The 19,851-nt window shown below is 36.0% G+C and overlaps 1 protein-coding gene across 1 annotated transcript in view; it reads right to left on the bottom strand.

The window, feature by feature from the left end:
* LOC136832263 (beta-1,4-glucuronyltransferase 1-like) overlaps window positions 1-19,851 on the bottom strand; it is a 363,239-nt gene that overhangs the window by 78,901 nt on the left and 264,487 nt on the right. Inside the window, 1 exon segment of the mRNA XM_067093130.1 lies at window positions 1,869-2,021. Coding sequence (XP_066949231.1) covers window positions 1,869-2,021 — 153 coding nt within the window.

Genomic DNA, 19,851 nt, shown 5'->3' with positions numbered 1-19,851 from the left:
AGCAGATTCGCTACACAGCAGTAGCCTTGATCAGAAAAGTTAAGGAATGTCAGGTCTGGCCAGTGTCTGGTTGGGTGACCGACAAACAAATTTGACACAATGGTGAAACTTGCAAACGGCCTCAGGAGAGCCAAACTTGTATACCCTACAAGAAGGAATTACTGTTTCTTCGAAAGTCAAGTCAACAATTTTTGACTTTCTGGGTTCCATTCTTCAGGTCTACATACACAAAATGTGTAATACACTCATACACAAAAAGGTGTATTACAAAGTATAACACGTATTCCAAGAAGGCCAGAAGGTTTCAGCGACGCCAGGTTAAAGGTACCCAAATGAGAACGCATTTGATTTACGAGGAAATTTTTAAAGAGATTTTAATTATAGCTTAAAGTGCTTTAGTAGATAATCATCAACTAAGGTGACTATGACTATCGTTTATATTTGTTGTAAAACGAGAGTAATAAGAATGATGATAATACGAATAATAGTTTAAATAACAGCAGCTATTACTACTACTAAAAACAGCAATAATAATAATAATAATAATAATAATAATAATAATAATAATAATAATAATAATAATAATAATAATAATAATTTGTAGCAAACATTAAGAAAATCCCAACAAATATTCTCGACAAAGCCGTGGCGCTTAATTCTGCCTGAATAAGTCACCTCAATTCTCGTTGCGAAAGACACAAAAAGAAGAAGAGCAGGAGAAGGGAGAAGAAGAGGAATACGAAGAGAAAAAAGAATAATAATAATAATAATAATAATAATAATAATAATAAGAAGAAGAAGAAGAAGAAGAAGAAGAAGAAGAAGAAGAGGAGGAAGACGAAGAGGAATAAGAGGAAAATGAAGAAGAAGAATAAGAAGAATAAGAGGAGGAAGAATAATATAATAATAATAATAATAATAATAATAATAATAATAATAATAATAATAATAATAAGAAGAAGAAGAAGAAGAAGAAGAAGAAGCACAAGAAGAAGATGAAAAGAAGAAGAAGAAGCATAAGAAGAAGATGAAAAGAAGAAGAACGGAGCCTCATATCCTTTTCTTTTACATTCCCGGGAGTAAATGACCTGGAAGGAAGAGGCTGAAAAATGAATGTCAACACATCGTGCGTCAAACGGGCAGTGACGAATGTTCATGCATATGTACCAGTCCCTTTCAACATTCAAGACCATGAGAGACGCTCTGCATTTGTTTCGAGTCACGTGATCCGTTCGTTCATGAACAAAGGACAAACGGTGAATTTCCTCGTTTGGCTTCTGCGGATGTTAGTGAAGTATATTATGGTAATTCTTATGATGTGTATATATATATATATATATATATATATATATATAATATATATAATATAAATATATATATATAGTTATTACTATTATTATTATTATTTATTATTACTATTTATGATCTGCGCTGCGCATGATTAACGTGCTTACATTTACCATCTCATTTTAGTTTTAAAAAGGAACGCAGCCCAATACGAATAAAATGATATTTATAAATATTTTTAAGTAAAATCTCTCTCTCTCTCTCTCTCATATATATATATATATATATATATATATATATATATATATATATATATTATATATATATATAAATATATATATATGTATATATATGTATATATATACATATATATATAATTATATATGTATATAATGTAATTCAATCTGGAAGTTCCAACAACACCCACGATTTAAAAATGAAAAAAAAAAACAACCATATTAAAAGCTAATCACAAAAACGACCGCATTACTAAAAACACATAGAGAGACTCATCCCCGTCACCAACAACTTCCGAAATCGCCAACAAAGATGGAGAGAGGAAGAACAAGAGGCGAACTTACCTGGAGAAATTCGTGGCGTGCTGGTTGTGTACGAAGACCTTCTGGTGGAAGGGCCTGGCGCGCCCTTGCTCCGCCAGCCGGAGGAGGCTACTTCGGTTGTAGGGCAAAGGCGACCTTTCGTCCACTTCGTACGTCGGGACGACAAACGCACACCTGCAAAGAGGGTGATAGGTTAAATGGTAGATAGGGACAAGACTGAGAAATTAATGCACATCTGTTACCAAGGCATCGGAAGACTGGCACACTTGTAAGGCACATCTGCGAAGAAGGTGAAAGGTTAAACAGTAGATAGGAATAGGACTGAGGAACGAATGCACATCTGTTACAAAGACATCCGAAGATTGGCACACTTGCAAGGCACACCTGCAAAGAAGGTGAAATGTTAAATAGTAGGTAAGGACAAGACTAAGAAATTAATGCACATCTGTTACAAAGGCATCAGAAGACTGGCACACTTGTCAGGTACACCTGCAAAGAAGGTGAAATGTTAAATAGTAGGTAAGAACAAGACTGAGAAATTAATGCACATCTGTTACAAAGGCATCAGAAGACTGGCACACTTGTCAGGTACACCTGCAAAGAAGGTGAAACGTTAAATAGTAGAGAATGAAACGACAGAGAAAATGAATGCACATCTGTTACACAGGCACACCTGCAAAGAAGGTGATAGGTTACACAGTAGATTAGGAAATGGCTGCGATATGAATGCACATCTGTCATAAAGCAGCTAAAGATTGACCCACCACTAAAGGCAAATAAAGGGTGAAACAGATGATAGCAACATCATAAAGAGACGAAGTTACATCTGTACGGAAAATAAGGGAAGATTAACGCACACCTGTCGCACAGGTGGCGAAGGATTAAACGGAAGATACTGAAGCAACGAGGGAGTAAAATACCTGTAATATGGGTAACTGATTGTTAAAACACATCTGCAATAAAAGAGCAGGAGTATAAAAACATTTGTATTATAAAAGAACAGGAGTATACAAACATTTGCATTAAGCTGACTGACACCTGTAATAAATGTATGTTACAATATGAAAATATATATATAAATGTGATAAAGATCACGAAAGATTAAAAATGTACCGCATAGTATACAAGTGTATTGAACACTATATGTGATAAGAAGCAAGATAATCCTTATTTTAGCTGCACATGTTACACCCACACACACAAACACACACACACACACACACACACACATGAAAATCGATCTTATTCGCATACAATACTGTAAAAAAAATTGAGCCTGTTTTTGTAACAGGAATGACTGAATGGAGTTCCTAGTGGTACTCCAAAAGACATAATTAAATACTAATTTTAGTCTTGCGATTTACTGTAATAGTTAAAATTTGAACGAAAGAGGCGATATTCATATAATTTCAATTTTTATATGCTTTGAATTCCACGCAAAGTACCTCAACCAAGAATATATAGAATGGAATGGGATATAGAGTTTCGGCCAAAGGTCAAGCACTGGGACCTATGGGGTCATTCAGAGCTGGAAAGGAAACTGAGAGTAGGTAGGTATGAAGGTGTAACTGGAGGAAAACCTCGCAGTCGCACTATGAAATAATTGTTAAGAGAGTGGATAGCAAAATGAAAGAAAGATAATATGAATGGACGTACAGTAAAATGAATGAAAGGGGTTGAAGCTAAGGGCCGAAGGTACGCTGCAAAGAACCTTTAGTAATGCCGACAGTACACCCCATGAGGTGCACTGATGGTACTACCCCCCTACGGAGTCCAAGAAGATATAACCTAACCTAAGTTGAAGCAAAATCGAAATTACAAAACATACACCGTTAACACTACCTAGAAGCTTTGCAATAACCTAACCTAACCCTAACCTAACATGGCACTGTGAATTTCCTAAGTTCTAGGATGCACTGAATTGTTAACAAGGCACCTAACTCAATAATGTTTAACTTATACCTTGGTGAGACGTTCTAATCGTCCCGACACACTTAATATAGTGAGTTATCAACCTGATAAGTTTTAAATATGAGCACTATGGAAATTAAGGAATATTCCATATCAACATTAGAAGGAAACATAACATATAAGTTAATGGCATCCCATGATGTATAAACAGAGAACATTCCATACTTCAGCGAAGACAATCAAAATTTTGAGAAGAAGAAGAGGATGCAAATCCTAAAATAACCTGCGAAGACGACGCCATACTTCTTCTTTAGGCTACAGGACAAAATCCCCGACGTCACATGACTCAAGGGCAGGTAATCCCGGCGGATTAAGCACCCATTAGCTAAAACAATTACCCGCTAAGTTTCGTGTAACCGAGGCATTTACGCTGCAACGAAGGCGAGAGAGATTTAACGAAAGGAATGAATAAAGGCTTTGAGGACGAACCTGGTCAAGGCAGATTTTGATAAATGTAAACAAAACATAGGTACAAAGTTAAATGTAAACAAAACATAGGTACAAAGTTATGGGCAATAATCTTTGTCTATTAATTACTGAAAGGTGGATAATATACAGAATGACTGGATATCATTGAGTCACGTCCGAAAACATTCATTAATACACAGAATGGTTAAAACCTTCGGAGAAATTATAAGAATGCCTCAAATACAACTGAGTTATACTTCAAATTCATAAGACGGCATTATGAACAAAACACTGAATGTTCAAAAGCATTATAAATGATACAAGGTCTGCAAAACACAAAATTCCAAAGGACATCTTGTGCGCAATAATAAATCTCATGAAAAAAAAAATTATTTTGTAAAACAGAATGTTTGGAATAAATATAATTATGCAATATCTGTAAGTACAAACCAAATTCCTAAAAATACTCTCATTGCAATACCTAATTCACAGAGAATATCATATGTATTGCACAGAATGCTTAAATCGTTCCAAGCAATATATACATAAAAAAACAGAAAATAAAGGTTTTCATAAACTGAGTGTCTTAAAGACAGCCTGAGTAATAGAGAGAATAGAAAGAGGAAGAAGATTAAAAGTATAATAATTATATATATATAAATAATATATATATATATATATATATATATATATATATATATATATATATATATATATATATATTACTAACAGGATCTCATTAAAACTGGATGGTATCTAGCGGAGATATTTATTCAGGAAAAGTTATCAAGCTTTCTAGCTTGCAACTTTTACTGAATAAATATCTCCCCTAGATACCATCCAGTTTTAATAAAGTCCTATTATTAATTGTATTAAGGCACAGAACAATTGTCTATGTGATAAAGCTAATATGTACATACATACATACACACACTATATATATATATATATATATATAGATATATATATATATATATATATATATATATATATATATATATATATATATATATAGACATATATATGTATTATCCAAAACTCGTTGGAAAACATGCACAATTCTAACAAACATTATAAATGATAAATAGACCTAGAACTTTAAAAGCTCATTAAGCAGAAAATTACCTCGAGAAATGCACAGGATGCAAAACGCATTCAGAAAAACCCTATGGGCATCCATAATGTTCTTAAGATAAACAGGATGCCTTAAACATTATGAAAAATATGTAAAACACCTGAAACATTCTGGAAATCTTACAAAATTGCAGAGTTCTGAAAACTACTTAGAAAGGCCTATACGCCTAAAAAAAAAAAATAATCAAATGCTACATTGTTCAGTTAAAACTTAACAGAAATACATGTAGCATAATAAATACTGACGGAATTGCCAAAATTCAAACCAGACCGCCCAATCACCAACCCTCATATTCCCCTAGAGAAAAAAGCGAAAAAACCGAAAGACAAAATAAAAAACTCTGGAAAAACTGGAAGGCGTCTTCATAACTTGTTAACCGACCCACCAGCCCTTCTAATAAGCTCTGGTCGTCGCGCGCATGCGCGTACGCGCCCTCTGAAATAAATCGGGAAAGGAGGAGGAGGAGGAGGAGGAGTAAAAGGCAAATACGATGACAATGAACAGGAGGATGATGAAAAATGTCATTATACAAGGATAAGATGACGAATATCACCTAAAAACGAGAATAAGCGAACCAGCATTGACAAGGAGAGTAGAAGAAAATATCACAATGGGAGGAACAAATAAGGAATGAAAGAGGGAGAGTAGATAAATATTAGAGGAAAATGGCGTAGAGGAGTGTTAACAATAACAGTAAAGAAGATACAAAATACCAGTTAAGAAGGAAGGAAAATCAATGTATTGGTTTTCCGGAGCAAAGCATAAATAAACTTAAATAAAATAAATACAGTCTGTAAGACTGCGCTAATCTGAACGAAAAAAATTAATTAATGGTTCCGTCGAGCGTTATTTCTCAAGGTGTGCGCCTAAATTACTCTAACACGTATCTCCTACTTGCATCTCCCCCTCTTCAGCATCCAAGCGAGTACGATCCTAAACGCAGAGGCCGATGGGAATGGCAACCTAATGTCCTAATCAAGCCTGGGCCAGATGGAAGACAGGAAAAGAAAAGGGAAAGGAAAGGAAAGGAGAGAGGAAGAGACAGACCAACGTCTGAAGGACGGAAGGGAGCAAGGAAGCGGGAAGTAAGTTCCATAGTCTGGCAGTGGAGGCAAAAAAATAAAATAAATAAAGAGAGAGAGAGAGAGAGAGAGAAGTCCCCGAACCATACACTCCCAGGATTATGGACTTTCACAAAAATGAATGTGGAAAGGAGCAAGGAAGCAGGAAGTGGTTACAAAGCCTGGCAACTGCAAAAAAAAAAAAAAAAAAAAAAAAAGTCCCTGAACCACACGACAATAGGATTCTGAATTTTCACAAAATGAATGTGGGAAAGAGCGGCGCTACAAGTAAATGAATGTGAGGGAATGAAGCAAGGAAGAGGGAAGTGAGTCCGAAAGCCTGGCAGTGGAGGCAAGAAAATAAAAAGAAAAAAAAAAAACAATTCCCCCTAACCACACAATCCAAGGATTATGGATGTTCACAGAATGAATGAGGGAAAGAGAGGCGTTACGCGAATGTGGCACGGGAGCACACAGGCACGACAGACGGGCACATAAACGTGACAAAGCATCGTTACGTTGTCGTGCCCGAGGGCAACAAAGCTATCCTCTCTCCATTTACATGATAATTGCCGAAGGAATTTAGTACTGCCAGCGCTTACGCAGAGGAACCAACCCAACACAGCCTTTGGCAATGTGTCAGGTTCTGTATGGCTGTTAAAGCTGCGTGAAATTCTGTAAACGCTGTTCCCTGTGAAGTCGCGTTTCGCTAATAAGACGTACGTATGGCGACAAGTTCACTTGTATGTATGTATAAGTATATATACATACATCCATACATCCATATATTACACACACACACACACACACATATATATATATATATATATATATATATATATATATATATATATATATATATATATATATATATGTGTGTGTGTGTGTGTGTGTGTGTGTGTGTGTGTGTTTGAATATTAAGTGAGAGATGTAATAAGTGGAAATCTTAGTAAAAGGGCGAGCGAGCACGTAGACTGATAAATGTCCAAGAAGAGAATCCAAACAATAAACAGTTATCGGATTTTCTCGCTGTGATAGTAATAAGAATAACTGACAGAGCAGTATCATCTATAATAATAATAATAATAATAATAATACAAAGACATTTGTAGCCACAAATCTGTTTTCCTATAAGTACAATACTCTACGGACAACTAACGCCACGTTTAACTATCACAAACCCTCGAACAGGAAACTTATTCTGCCTTATATAACTGACACAAAATGAAGCTGAAAAATTACAAAACTTTTGCAATCATCCTTGACGGGAGAGGAATACTAATAATGACATAAGTATTAATCCCTGGAATGAGATATAATCAGCTGCTGGTAATTTTTTTTTTTTTTTTTTTTTGGTGGTTTGTTCCCTTAAAAGCCAGAACTTCTATTAAGCAGCGGTTGATCACCTTTACCACGAACACACTGACTGTTGCTAAAAAATCAAATTTTTATTTTCATTGCATGAATATCTTTTCCTACGATTCATGAACTTTTTTTCTGAATTCCGTAAGATGATTTTTTTTCTAAAGTGAATTACTTTGAAGATAGGTTACCACTGAATGATAGTTATTTTTTTTTGAAAAGTTGAAGAATATTCACTTCTGAAAGATAAATAATCTTTAGCAGCAAACGAAAGGTAATTTTTTTAACAAAACCTAAATAAAGTTTGTTTCTGAAAGGCTGAATGAGGGTATTTTTTCAAAGCCAAATTAAGCGGGTTTTCTTGTATCGTAAGATTTCGGCGGAAAAAATTGGGAGGAAAAACATGGTGGTGCCCAAAGGCGAAGCACTGCCTCGTAAAAATGTCGCCATTATTTTCCCCCTTATAAAAGAAAGTGAGAGAAAAAGAGAAATATATTTATGTATTTTCAGCCACATCGTAAATTCACAAAGACAAATATTTGTTACACAAAAACCTCTAACGAAAAGTTTAGAGCTCCGCCCAGGAGGAGGGGAGGGAAGGGGAGGGTTTTAGAATTGCGCCTCAAAATAAAAAAAAATAAAGTTAGACGAACTCAAACACAGTCGTTGGCTCAGGAAATGGGAGTACACACAAAGAGCAACGAGGAAGATGAAGAAGAAGAAGAAGAAGAAGAAGAAGAAGAAGAAGAAAAGAAGAAGAAGAAGAAGCCGCAACTACTTAAGTGGAGTGGTTGAGGAGAGAACTAAAAGGAGTGAAGTCCGAATAAACACGGGCTGCTGCTGCCGCCGTCAAGAAGGACCTCAAAATATGTCTTCTGAAAGCTCCCATCTTCTGTTGATAAAGTCGGTGCTAAGAGGTGATACAACAGGGCCTTATCTTCCGAGAGAGAGAGAGAGAGAGAGAGAGAGAGAGAGAGAGAGAGAGAGAGAGAGAGAGAGAGAGAGAGAGATTTCGTGTTTAAACATGTACTACACACACACACACACACACACAGAGGGAGAGCGATTTTTCGTGTTTCATTTTGTACTACATAGCGACTGAGAGAGAGAGAGAGAGAGAGAGAGAGAGAGAGAGAGAGAGAGAGAGAGAGAGAGAGAGAGAGAGAGAGAGAATTTCTGTGTTTAATCAACTACACAGCGACTGAGAGAGAGAGAGAGAGAGAGAGAGAGAGAGAGAGAGAGAGAGAGAGAGAGAGAGAGAGAATAGGGTTTGATTCCCCCGGCGAGGAATGATGGCAGTGGAGTGTTTCATTAAATTCTGCAGTATTTTTTTTTTATCTCCACAGTGCACTGGGTACCTGGTAGTTGGTCGAAGGCACCAGTCGCAACCAGGGTGAAGAAAGGTGTATGTATGTATGTGTGTATATATATACACATGTATATAATATATAGGTGTGTATGTATGTATGTATAATGTATACGTACTCACACCAGCTGTTTCTTTACTTTTTTTTTTTTAACTACCGATGACTTTCTTTACTATTGTTAAAATGTTCTCATTACAAGTCAAATGATACTATTAATTTGCTTGTGTGCTTTTCCCTGTGGCCTTAAATGAACTACCTAATCATTTTCGCATGCAAATGAGGTTTTATGCAACTGGAATGTGACCATATTCATGATAAAAAGAAAATAACGAATTGAGAACATATCCCAATTGCTGAAAAATGGGAATAAATTCACAGTTTCCGGCTGAACTGCTCTGTTTTTACAACAACAACAACAACAACAAAATAATAATAATAATAATAATAATAATAATAATAATAATAATAATAATAATAATAATATTACGCCCGATAAAAATCTTCTCCGGCATGTACAATGCAATTGAACCCTATGCATGTACAGAAAAACAAAAACAAAAGCTATCTATTCACTGCCTTTTGATATTTGATATTACACCGGATATAAACAAAAGCTTCAAAGGTTTATCTACAAGTTTCGAGACCAATCGCTCCATTCAACACTATAAACGTGACGTCGCATAACCTATGGTCCAACACACCGGATGTACATGACACCCGAATGAAGGGAATGATTGGTCCTATCGTTGTTCCGCTTTTGGAACCCTGCATCACAATGCAGCGTTTCCGAATATTCCCGGATTTGGAATATTCATTCCCGAATGGTACTTGTCCTAACACTGGGTCGGTATAATGAATCGGCGGCTGAGAGAGAGAGAGAGAGAGAGAGAGAGAGAGAGAGAGAGAGAGAGAGAGAGAGAGAGATTCATGTTTCATTGTACGCGCAATGATGTATTACACGGCCACCAGCAAATACTTAGAGAGAGAGAGAGAGAGAGAGAGAGAGAGAGAGAGAGAGAGAGAGAGAGAGAGAGAGAGAGAGGGGGATTTTAATGTAATCATACGTGCAATGGAAATTTACTACATAGTAACTAGCAGTACTGAGAGAGAGAGAGAGAGAGAGAGAGAGAGAGAGAGAGAGAGAGAGAGAGAGAGAGTATATTTCTATAACTAGTGATTTTTTAAATGAACATGTCCCATGTATTTCCAGTAACATATTTCTGTTGCTCCAGCACCATCTGTTAGTGAAATACTACGTAGACTCTCGAATTACTTCCTTGGCTAAACTATTCACACATAAACGAGGGTGTGTGTGTGCATATGTGTGTATGTGTATGTGTGTATTGAGGAGTGTCTGCAATTCTGCTGTGCTCTTTCTTATTTAGCACGGCCAGAAGACAATAAATAACGATGAAGAATAACGTTCATATATCCCCTAAAACATTTTTTGTTTTACGCATTTTTTGGATACTGCATGTCGATACGGTTTTTATTTTACAACACTGAACTGTATTCTGAAATTACTTTTAAAAAGCCCAAAACAACGCAACAATAGCATATACATTAACAACCGATCTGATTGCAAAAGAGGAGAATAATTACAGTCTTGTTACAATCATTCAAAGAATTACCCTTAGGGATAAAGACACGCTGGGGATACGTTAAGAATATATCTTCACTGTAGCCTTTACTGTAATATTCATCCAAAGACGTTCCTTAAATACTGACTGTAACGTACATACGAAGCCATTAGCATAAAATTCAGCAGCTGTTGCTGCAGGAATCCCCTTACAAGGTATTGCTACATTGCTACAGCAATAGCTACAGAAATTGTACATTAATGGTCCGGGGTGACTGGTAAAATATTAATAGCCAGCAGCAGTTATAATGGATTTTTGCAGTATCTGTCTGCAAGATTTTGCTAATAGCCAAAAGAGATTGTTGCAATAATAGTAACAGTCATGTCACTAACATCGTAATGTTCCAACAATTATTTAGGTTTGAGTAACGAAGCTAATGTTACAGCAATATCGTTTGGCTATTAGTTTAACAATCCATGTGGCTACAATCACCTGGCGTCATTACCACAATCTCCTGTAGCAGTTACAGAAACAGTTCCTTGTAGCCATATACACTACAAATACCTGTAATTATTACTGCGACAATCTCTAATTTTAATGTAACAATAACCTATAGCTTGCACAATAGTAATATCCAAGCTATGAATGTACTAATCTGCTGTAGCTTTTAGTATAACCATCCCCTGTAGCTATTAATGTAACAATCACCTGTAGCTATGAAAGTAATAATCTGCTGTAGCTATTAATGTGACAATTGCCTGTAGCTATTAACGTGGCAATTGCCTGTAGCTATGAATGTCACAATCACCTGTAGCTAATAGTGCAACAATCACCTGTAACTATGACTGCAACAATCACCTGTAGCTATGAATGTTACAATCTGATGTAGTTATTAATGTAACAACTAGCTATTAATTTTACAATCACCTACAGCTATTAATGGAACAATCACAATCAGCTATTAATGTAACAATCTCCCAAATCTAAATTTTCAAGTCCCAATAACCCGGAAGCAATCTTCCAAAGCTATTGGCGTAACGATCCCCTGTAGCTATTAGAGTAGCTATTCCCAATAGCAATAAGCTGCGTAACACAGAGATACGCTTTGACACAGATTCCCACTGACGCGCGGAAACATCTGTTTGATATGATTTTAATTAAAAATTTCTAGACCCGGGCCGGAAGCGACGGAATAACGTATGGCATTTGTTGGCCAAATTAGAGAGAGAGAGAGAGAGAGAGAGAGAGAGAGAGAGAGAGAGAGAGAGAGAGAGAGAGAGAGAGAGAGAACGTGCGATGCTGTCTCTGTTACGAGACTAGACGTATCATGGCATGCATAAAGTCTGTGCTCTGACTGACAGACTGAGAGAGAGAGAGAGAGAGAGAGAGAGAGAGAGAGAGAGAGAGAGAGAGCATACGACATTTTTCTATTTATAGGCACTAAGTTTTCTCCGACAGAGAGAGAGAGAGAGAGAGAGAGAGAGAGAGAGAGAGAGAGAGAGAGAGAGAGAGAACATACAACACTTCTCTATTTACAGGCACTGAGCTTTCTCCGACCGAGAGAGAGAGAGAGAGAGAGATGCAATGCTGTTTCTATTAAGAGAGATTAGGCGTATCACTGGCATGCACTGAGTCTGTGCTATGGCTGGTTGATTTATAAATGGCGTCACGACAACAAAGGTCATCGAAACGTCTGATATTCCAAAACTAGTCCCATGATGAAGTTAATGTTAATATTATTAGCGTCTCAGCAACGAAGGTTATACACGAGTACCGAGCTCTCTTAATTTGGTCGCCATGATGTCCTTTTATTATTATTATTATTATTATTATTATTATTATTATAGGACAATGTGATGATTACAGATGGCAATTATAAAATTCTTAAATAAAGGGAAAAGAAAAAAAGAAAAATACTCATAAAGGATGAAAAATAAAAATAAGAGTGTAAAAAATATAAAAAAATGAACAATAAATTAAGAATAAAGCGATAAAAAAAGTTAACTTTTTATTTTGATTTCGACACACTGTTGCAAGTCGAGCTTTCTGCCCAGTCCCGGGAAGACTAAAGAGGCTTTGAGAGCGCAGTATTTAGTGAATACTCGCTTGCTCCCTTAATACCCGCCTGGTCCGCCTGTACTTGCTTGCTCCCTAAGACTTCTTTGCTCACTGATGCTACGGTATATTTTGTATTTGTGTTGTTTCTCCATCACAGCTTGCTTTATTTTAATGCTTTCTTATATTTGCTGGTTTCCTTTTCCTGTTTCTCATATTTGCTGGTTTCCTTATAGTGTTTTTCAAAACCCAGTTGTTCATTCTAAATTTATTAGTTTTCTAATACAAGGCAGGATTACTAATAGTGTTTCTCTCGCAAGTTTGTTTCCTAGTTCTTGTTCGTTTTCCAAGCCTAAGTTGTTTCTACGAAAAATTCTTTTTCTACAAAGCCTAGCTTCCTGAGGCTGTTTCACTCACACTTCGTTGTTTCCTAATCCTTTTTTTTGTTGTGGCTTCCCTATATTAAGTCGGTTGTGTTTCATAGTAAAACCAAATTACTAATATTGTATATATGTATATATGTATATATGATATATATACATATATATATATATATATATATATATATATATATATATATATATATATATATATATATATATATATATATATATATATAGAGAGAGAGAGAGAGAGAGAGAGAGACATATATAGAGATAGGGAATAATACACATATATATATAATATTATATATATATATAATATAATATATACACATATTTATATATATATATATATATATATAATATATATATATATATATATATATATATATATATATATATATATATATATATATATATATATATATATATATATTACCCCAAAGGGTCAAGTGTCATGAAAGTATTCAAAAGGAAGAAAAATAAAATAGTATAATTTTTTATCCATTAATCTATTTTCCTTTTGACGGCAATATTTTTCGAGTTAAATCGGAAGGATTTGGTCAAATCGCTATGTCAAAAAAAAAAAAAAAAAAAAAAAAAAAAAAAAATACAAGCCGAAACAAAACATGGCCAGAAATTCTGAACTAATTCTTACGTGATGAAATGTTTCATGATTTACACACATATATAAATTCCTTTTTAGTTTGGAACAATAGTTACCGACCGTTGGTTCATGGACCATGAGAGTTAAAGGGAAAGCATATTACAACATTTTTAGTTTTTCTGTACCTTAATAAATACACATCCATCATCCAAAAAACATTTTATTAAGTTACATTTCCTTTGATTTGTTTTTGTCACAGAATTGTTCGTCGTCTGCTGAAGAGGCACACCAGCGCCATCTGTTAGCGTGAGTCTGAATTCCTCCCCTCACTTCCCCACACCAGTTTCCAAAGGACGATCGCCAAGCGAATATCGGAACTGACGGTAGCCTCAGACAAGCAGCTTTTGAGATGTTTTCCTTTGAATTACCATACCAAATTCCTCTTGATCCTTCAGTAGCATCCCCTACCACTCAGGCCTACGGTAACCTACCACGGGTCTTTTCCGAATAATTTGCTACCCGCTCCAGGTATTCTCATTACCCAGCGTGGATTCCCTTCTTGTTTTCACTAGCCTTAAACTGTGACCTTTACTTTACTCTAAACCTCAGTACAGGATGTTTTCTTAACATGTCATTGCTGTATGCACAGAGCCACACAGACGTACACACACAAATAGAAACGAAATCATTTATGACGGTTTCCAATTAATTTTTATTGTATTCTGTGAGAAGAAATTCGAGCGTCAACCAATCGGAGTACAGGAATTTGGAACAGTGGGAATGACATCCCAAGTAGGGGATATTGATGGTCGGGGTGGAATGGAAACTATCTCTCTCTCTCTCTCTCTCTCTCATATCCAATCACCGGGCTGGGTTGGCGGTGGTCCTAAGGGAGTGTCTCAGGGACACAGAGGTTTTTCAGAGTCTGTAGAATACATAATTCTTCACATTGTAAGTCAACCGACGGATTTTCCTCTTCAATATTTAAGCCTCGGGAACGGAGAGGAGAGCCGGGTTTCTATCGTACACCAGTATTTCCCTCCCTGGTGTTAATAATTCTGGTGTGAGACGTAGGACGAGTTTGATGGCTCCACCCTGAAGGTGACAAACGATTCTTAGTCAACGCAACATATCCTTCTTCTTCTTTAAGATTAAAGTTGGCCATATGCCAACACCGGCCCTTGCCCTTTGACTGTGACATGCAAGAGATACAATACGTCCATTTCACTGAAGACCTCTTTGGTATATCCCACGAAGAAGTTGGCATCGGAACAAACCGAAAGGGGATCGATCCCAGTAGGGAAAGATACAACCTCCCTCATCATCTGCTATCGTAAAGTCGACGATACCTTCGAACAGATCGTGTCAACGACGCCTCTGAAGTCAAGTACGACAGAAAGCAGCGGCAACAATCAGTTTCTTTTCCTTAACGTCCTCCATTAGCGCTGGGACCTGGGTCTACAAGAAAGCTACCAATGCGCCCAAGAACTCTTGGACAATGGGTTTTTTAAGCAACACTGGCCAGAGGGCTACCGGGAAGATTAAGGACTGATGGTATAGCAACAACGTGAGCTGGGAATCAAACAGCAATGATGAAGGGAAGGTGACTTTTTAGTACAAAACCCAAATGACGACAGATTACAAAGAGGATGAACCGATAATGCAAAAACATCATAAACACAAGCATTATTCATACTGACAGAACGAAATATATTAATACCATCGTATATAATTAAAAAAAATTCGCATCTCCTCCTTAAAAATAATGTGAGCTCCTACACTGCTGATCTAAAAAAAATAAGAAGTACATAAACACAATTGCTAAAGCATACTGGCCCGCTGCTGTTGTTTATGAGCAGTCCGGCATTATGCCAGCACGGGCTCTTGCCTGTAAATCTATGGGTCTCAACAAACTTCATATGTTGGGATTCCTAGGTCTCGAAAGGGAATTTATTCGGCCACGAGAAAATCCGAGGGAAACCCTTTCCAATTCTGATGATTGAATGTTAACGAAGAGAAACACATATGGAGAATTATTATATTGCGCACTTCAAATTCCTATGTGGCCATCGGGCACTCTCTCAGGATCACTACCCTAAGCACTCGTTGTGTGTGTGTGTGTGTGTGTGTGTGTGTGTGTGTGTGTGTGTGTGTGTGTGTGTGTGTGTGTGAGAGAGAGAGAGAGAGAGAGAGAGAGAGAGAGAGAGAGAGAGTTAGTTTCATTCCAAATCAAGAATCAACATCCCCCTGACTGACCTGTCATTCCCAGTAATCCGCATTCCTGTACTCTGATTGGCTAAAGCCCGAATTGCTTCTCCCTGGTCTATATAATAAAAAATTAATTATTTTCCGTTGACAAAAAAAAAAATGCGCCTAAGTTTCTTCGGAGCATTCGAGTTTTCTGTACAGTGAATAATTTTGTATGAGCAGCGGCCCGTGAAACTTTCGCCCACGGCCAGGTGGTGGCCTGTCCTATAGCGTTGCCAGACGCACGATCATGGCTAAATTTAACCTTAAACAAAATAAAAACTACTGAGGCTAGAGGGCTGCAATTTAGTATGTCTGATTATTGGAGGGTGATGATCAACACACCAATTTGCAGCCCTCTAGCCTCAGTAGTTTTTAAGATCTGAGGGCGGACAGAAAAAGTGCGGACGGACAGACAAAGCCGTCCCAATAGTATTCTTTTACAGAAAACTAAAACCGCTTCGGTTCTGAAACGTCCGGCTTAAATAAAACCTTTCAAATAAAATTAAACTTTTCTAAACGATTGGAACTTTACTTTTCAAACTGCAGACTGAAAATGAAGGTGGGAATTTTCGCCAACTTCAAAATACAAGAAGAGAATTATTAACTGCAAACGTGCAAATGATTTCATTCCGGTTTCAATAATCCATTTTCCCTTTCTTGGGCTAAGCAGTAACTTACGTGAAGCCAGTTTGGAAAAGGCTTGGGAATAGTAACTTAATCCCTACGAGACGCGTGTAGGTTATAATATATATATATATATATATATATATATATATATATATATATATATATATATATATAATATACACATATATATATGTATATCTTCTTCTTCTTATATACATATATATATATATATATATATATATATATATATATATATATATATATATATATATATATATATATTATCTTCGATAAGCATGTATTATCTTGATAATTTGTACAACGAACCGAAAAGTATCATCAATCACAAATATCAATGACTGACTGACTTATAAATGCCCCTCCTGTATTAAAACCTTTTCCATTTGAAACCTCTCTTCAATCTGAACTAATAAATCACTAACTTGCGTACAAATGCAAAGAAGGAGACTTATAGAAAAAAAGAATAATGACAGGGGAAAAAAATACTGCTAAGTCAGATTATCATTAAGTTTCAAAGCGGATTAATTTCTTGCCGAAGGAGTCGAGTTACCGAGTTGTTCGTTTACACAGATTTTTTGTTTTCGTACGTAATCCAGAAGTTTTGGAAAATATAATCCAGTTTACAATCCCTCGGATAACGTCAAGGCAACACCCACATTCATGCGAGAGTCAGTCTAGAGATATTTACTGTATATTATAAAACACATAAGCAAATATATATATATAGTTATATATATATATATATATATATATATATATATATATATATATATATATATATATATATGTACACACATACACATATATAATTTACCATACGTCTAGTACTGTACAAGAAGGGTGCAGCCTTTATCCACGTCAATAACATCATAAACACACATGCTGCTCAAGTATACACACTTACACAATTACGAACACTCACACACACACACACACACACACACACACACCACACGCCTCATCCATCCCATTTCCCAAAGTTAAGGAGACCTTGTTCTCTCTCCCCCAACCCTTCCAATATTCCTGACTGACGCTAATCCTGTAAGGTGTTGCGTCATGTCAATATCGGCGAAAAGCGTTTTCCCTAAAACAAAAGTTATGGTTCTTTTTTTCCATTCCCCTGTTTCAGCTCGCGCCGATAAGCTCAGGACCTGCTCTCCTTAATAATGATAATAATAATGCAACGCGTTTCTCCAGAGTGGATGGAAAGTACATGGAAAATACATTATCGGGCGTTGCTTCATCCTCATAATGAAGCAGGTCAGAAAAGGTAACTCTTCCGTGATTGGAAATGTCAGTTTTGTTATTCCGTAAGTAGACACTCTTGGAAAAGTGTTAGTATTGTTATTCCAAAGGTTAACGCTCTTGGAAATGCGTCAGGTTTGTTATTCCAAAGGTAGGCACTTAGAAATGTATCATTTTTGTTCTTCCAAAGGTCGACATTCTTGGAATTGTGCCAGTTTTGTTATTCCATAGGTAGATACTCTTGGAAAAGTGTCAGTTTTGTTATTCCAAAGGTTAACACTTTTGGAAATGAGTCAGGTTTGTTATTCTAAAGTTAGACACTTAGAAATGTACAATTTTTGTTATTCCAAAGGTCGACACTCTTGGAAATGTGTCACTGTTGTTATTTCATATGTACACACTCTTAGAAATGTGTCAGGTTTGTTATACCAAAGGTTAACATTCTTGGAAATGTGCCCTTTTTATTATTCCAAAGGTAGACACTTACAAATGTATAATTTTTTTATTCCAAAGTCGACACTTGAAAATGTGTAACTTTGGTTATTCCATAGGTAGACACTTGGAAATGTGTCAGCTTTGTTATTCCAAAGGTAGACACATACAAATGTGCAATGTTTGTGATTCCAAAGGTAGACACTTGGAAATATGTTATTTTTGATATTCCAAAGCTAGACACTTGGAAATATGTTATTTTTGTTATTCCAAAGGTAGACACTCTTAGAAATGTGTCCTTTTTGTTATTCTTATGGTGGACAATCTTAGAAATGTGTCACTTGTGTTATTGCAAAGGTAGATATTCATGGAAAAGTATTATTTTTGTTACTCCGAATGTAGATACTTGGAAATGTGTCATATTTTGTTATTCCGAAGGTAGACACTTGTAAATGTGTCCTTTTAGTTATTCCAAAGGTAGACACTATTGGAAATGTGTCCTTTTTAGTTATTCCAAAGGTAGATACTACTGGAAATGTGTCCTTTTTAGTTATTCCGAAGGTAGACAATATTAGAACTGTGTCCTTTTTAGTATTGCAAAGGGAGACACTATTGGAAACGTGTCATTTTTAGCTATTCCAAAGGTAGACACTATTGGAAATGTATCCTTTTTAGCTATTCCAAAGGTAGACACTATTGGAAATGTGTCATTTTTAGCTATTCCAAAGGTTGACACTATTGGAAATGTGTCAATTTTAGCTATTCCAAAGGTAGACACTATTGGAAATGTGTCAGTGGCAGACACTATTGGAAATGTGTCCCGTTTTGTTATTCCAATGGCAGACACTTTTGGAAATGTGTCCTTTTTAGTTATTCCAAACGTAGGCACAATTGGAAATGTGCCAAAAACAGACACTCAGAAATGTGTCACTTTGCTTATCCCAAAGGCAGACATTCTTCTCATGACGCAGCTTGTGTTCTTGAAACGGAAAGCACATTATTGGGAACTGCATCTGTTTGTTATTCCAAAGGCACAGACTCCTCAGTAATGGAGCGCCAGGGAGCATAAATGGAAAGTACGTATTTTTGCTATTCCAAAGGCACACGATAAAAATGGAAAGTTCTTTGTAACTGCGTCAATTTGTTATTCAACTGGCCAACGGTAAGGGAAACTTAATGACGATGCATGGATAGATAAAAGGAAAAATATAAAGGGGTTGATTGACGTCATTCCATGCACTGGAGTTATAACACGAGTAGATACACAGCGAAACATGTGACACACTAAATGGTTATAAGAGGTTTACACATGCACACAAACACACATATATGTATATATATATTTTTATTGTAGTATAATTTTTTTATATTTTTTTGACAATAAGGAATGTATATATATATATATATATATATATATATATATATATATATATATATATATATATATATATATATATATATACCTTCCTTATTGTAAAAAAAATATAATAAAAATTATAC

This window comes from Macrobrachium rosenbergii, chromosome 49, assembly GCF_040412425.1.
Source record: "Macrobrachium rosenbergii isolate ZJJX-2024 chromosome 49, ASM4041242v1, whole genome shotgun sequence".
Lineage (NCBI taxonomy): Eukaryota > Metazoa > Arthropoda > Malacostraca > Decapoda > Palaemonidae > Macrobrachium > Macrobrachium rosenbergii.
Note: the sequence above shows the minus strand (reverse complement) of the source record. Positions and strands in the feature narration are given on the sequence as shown.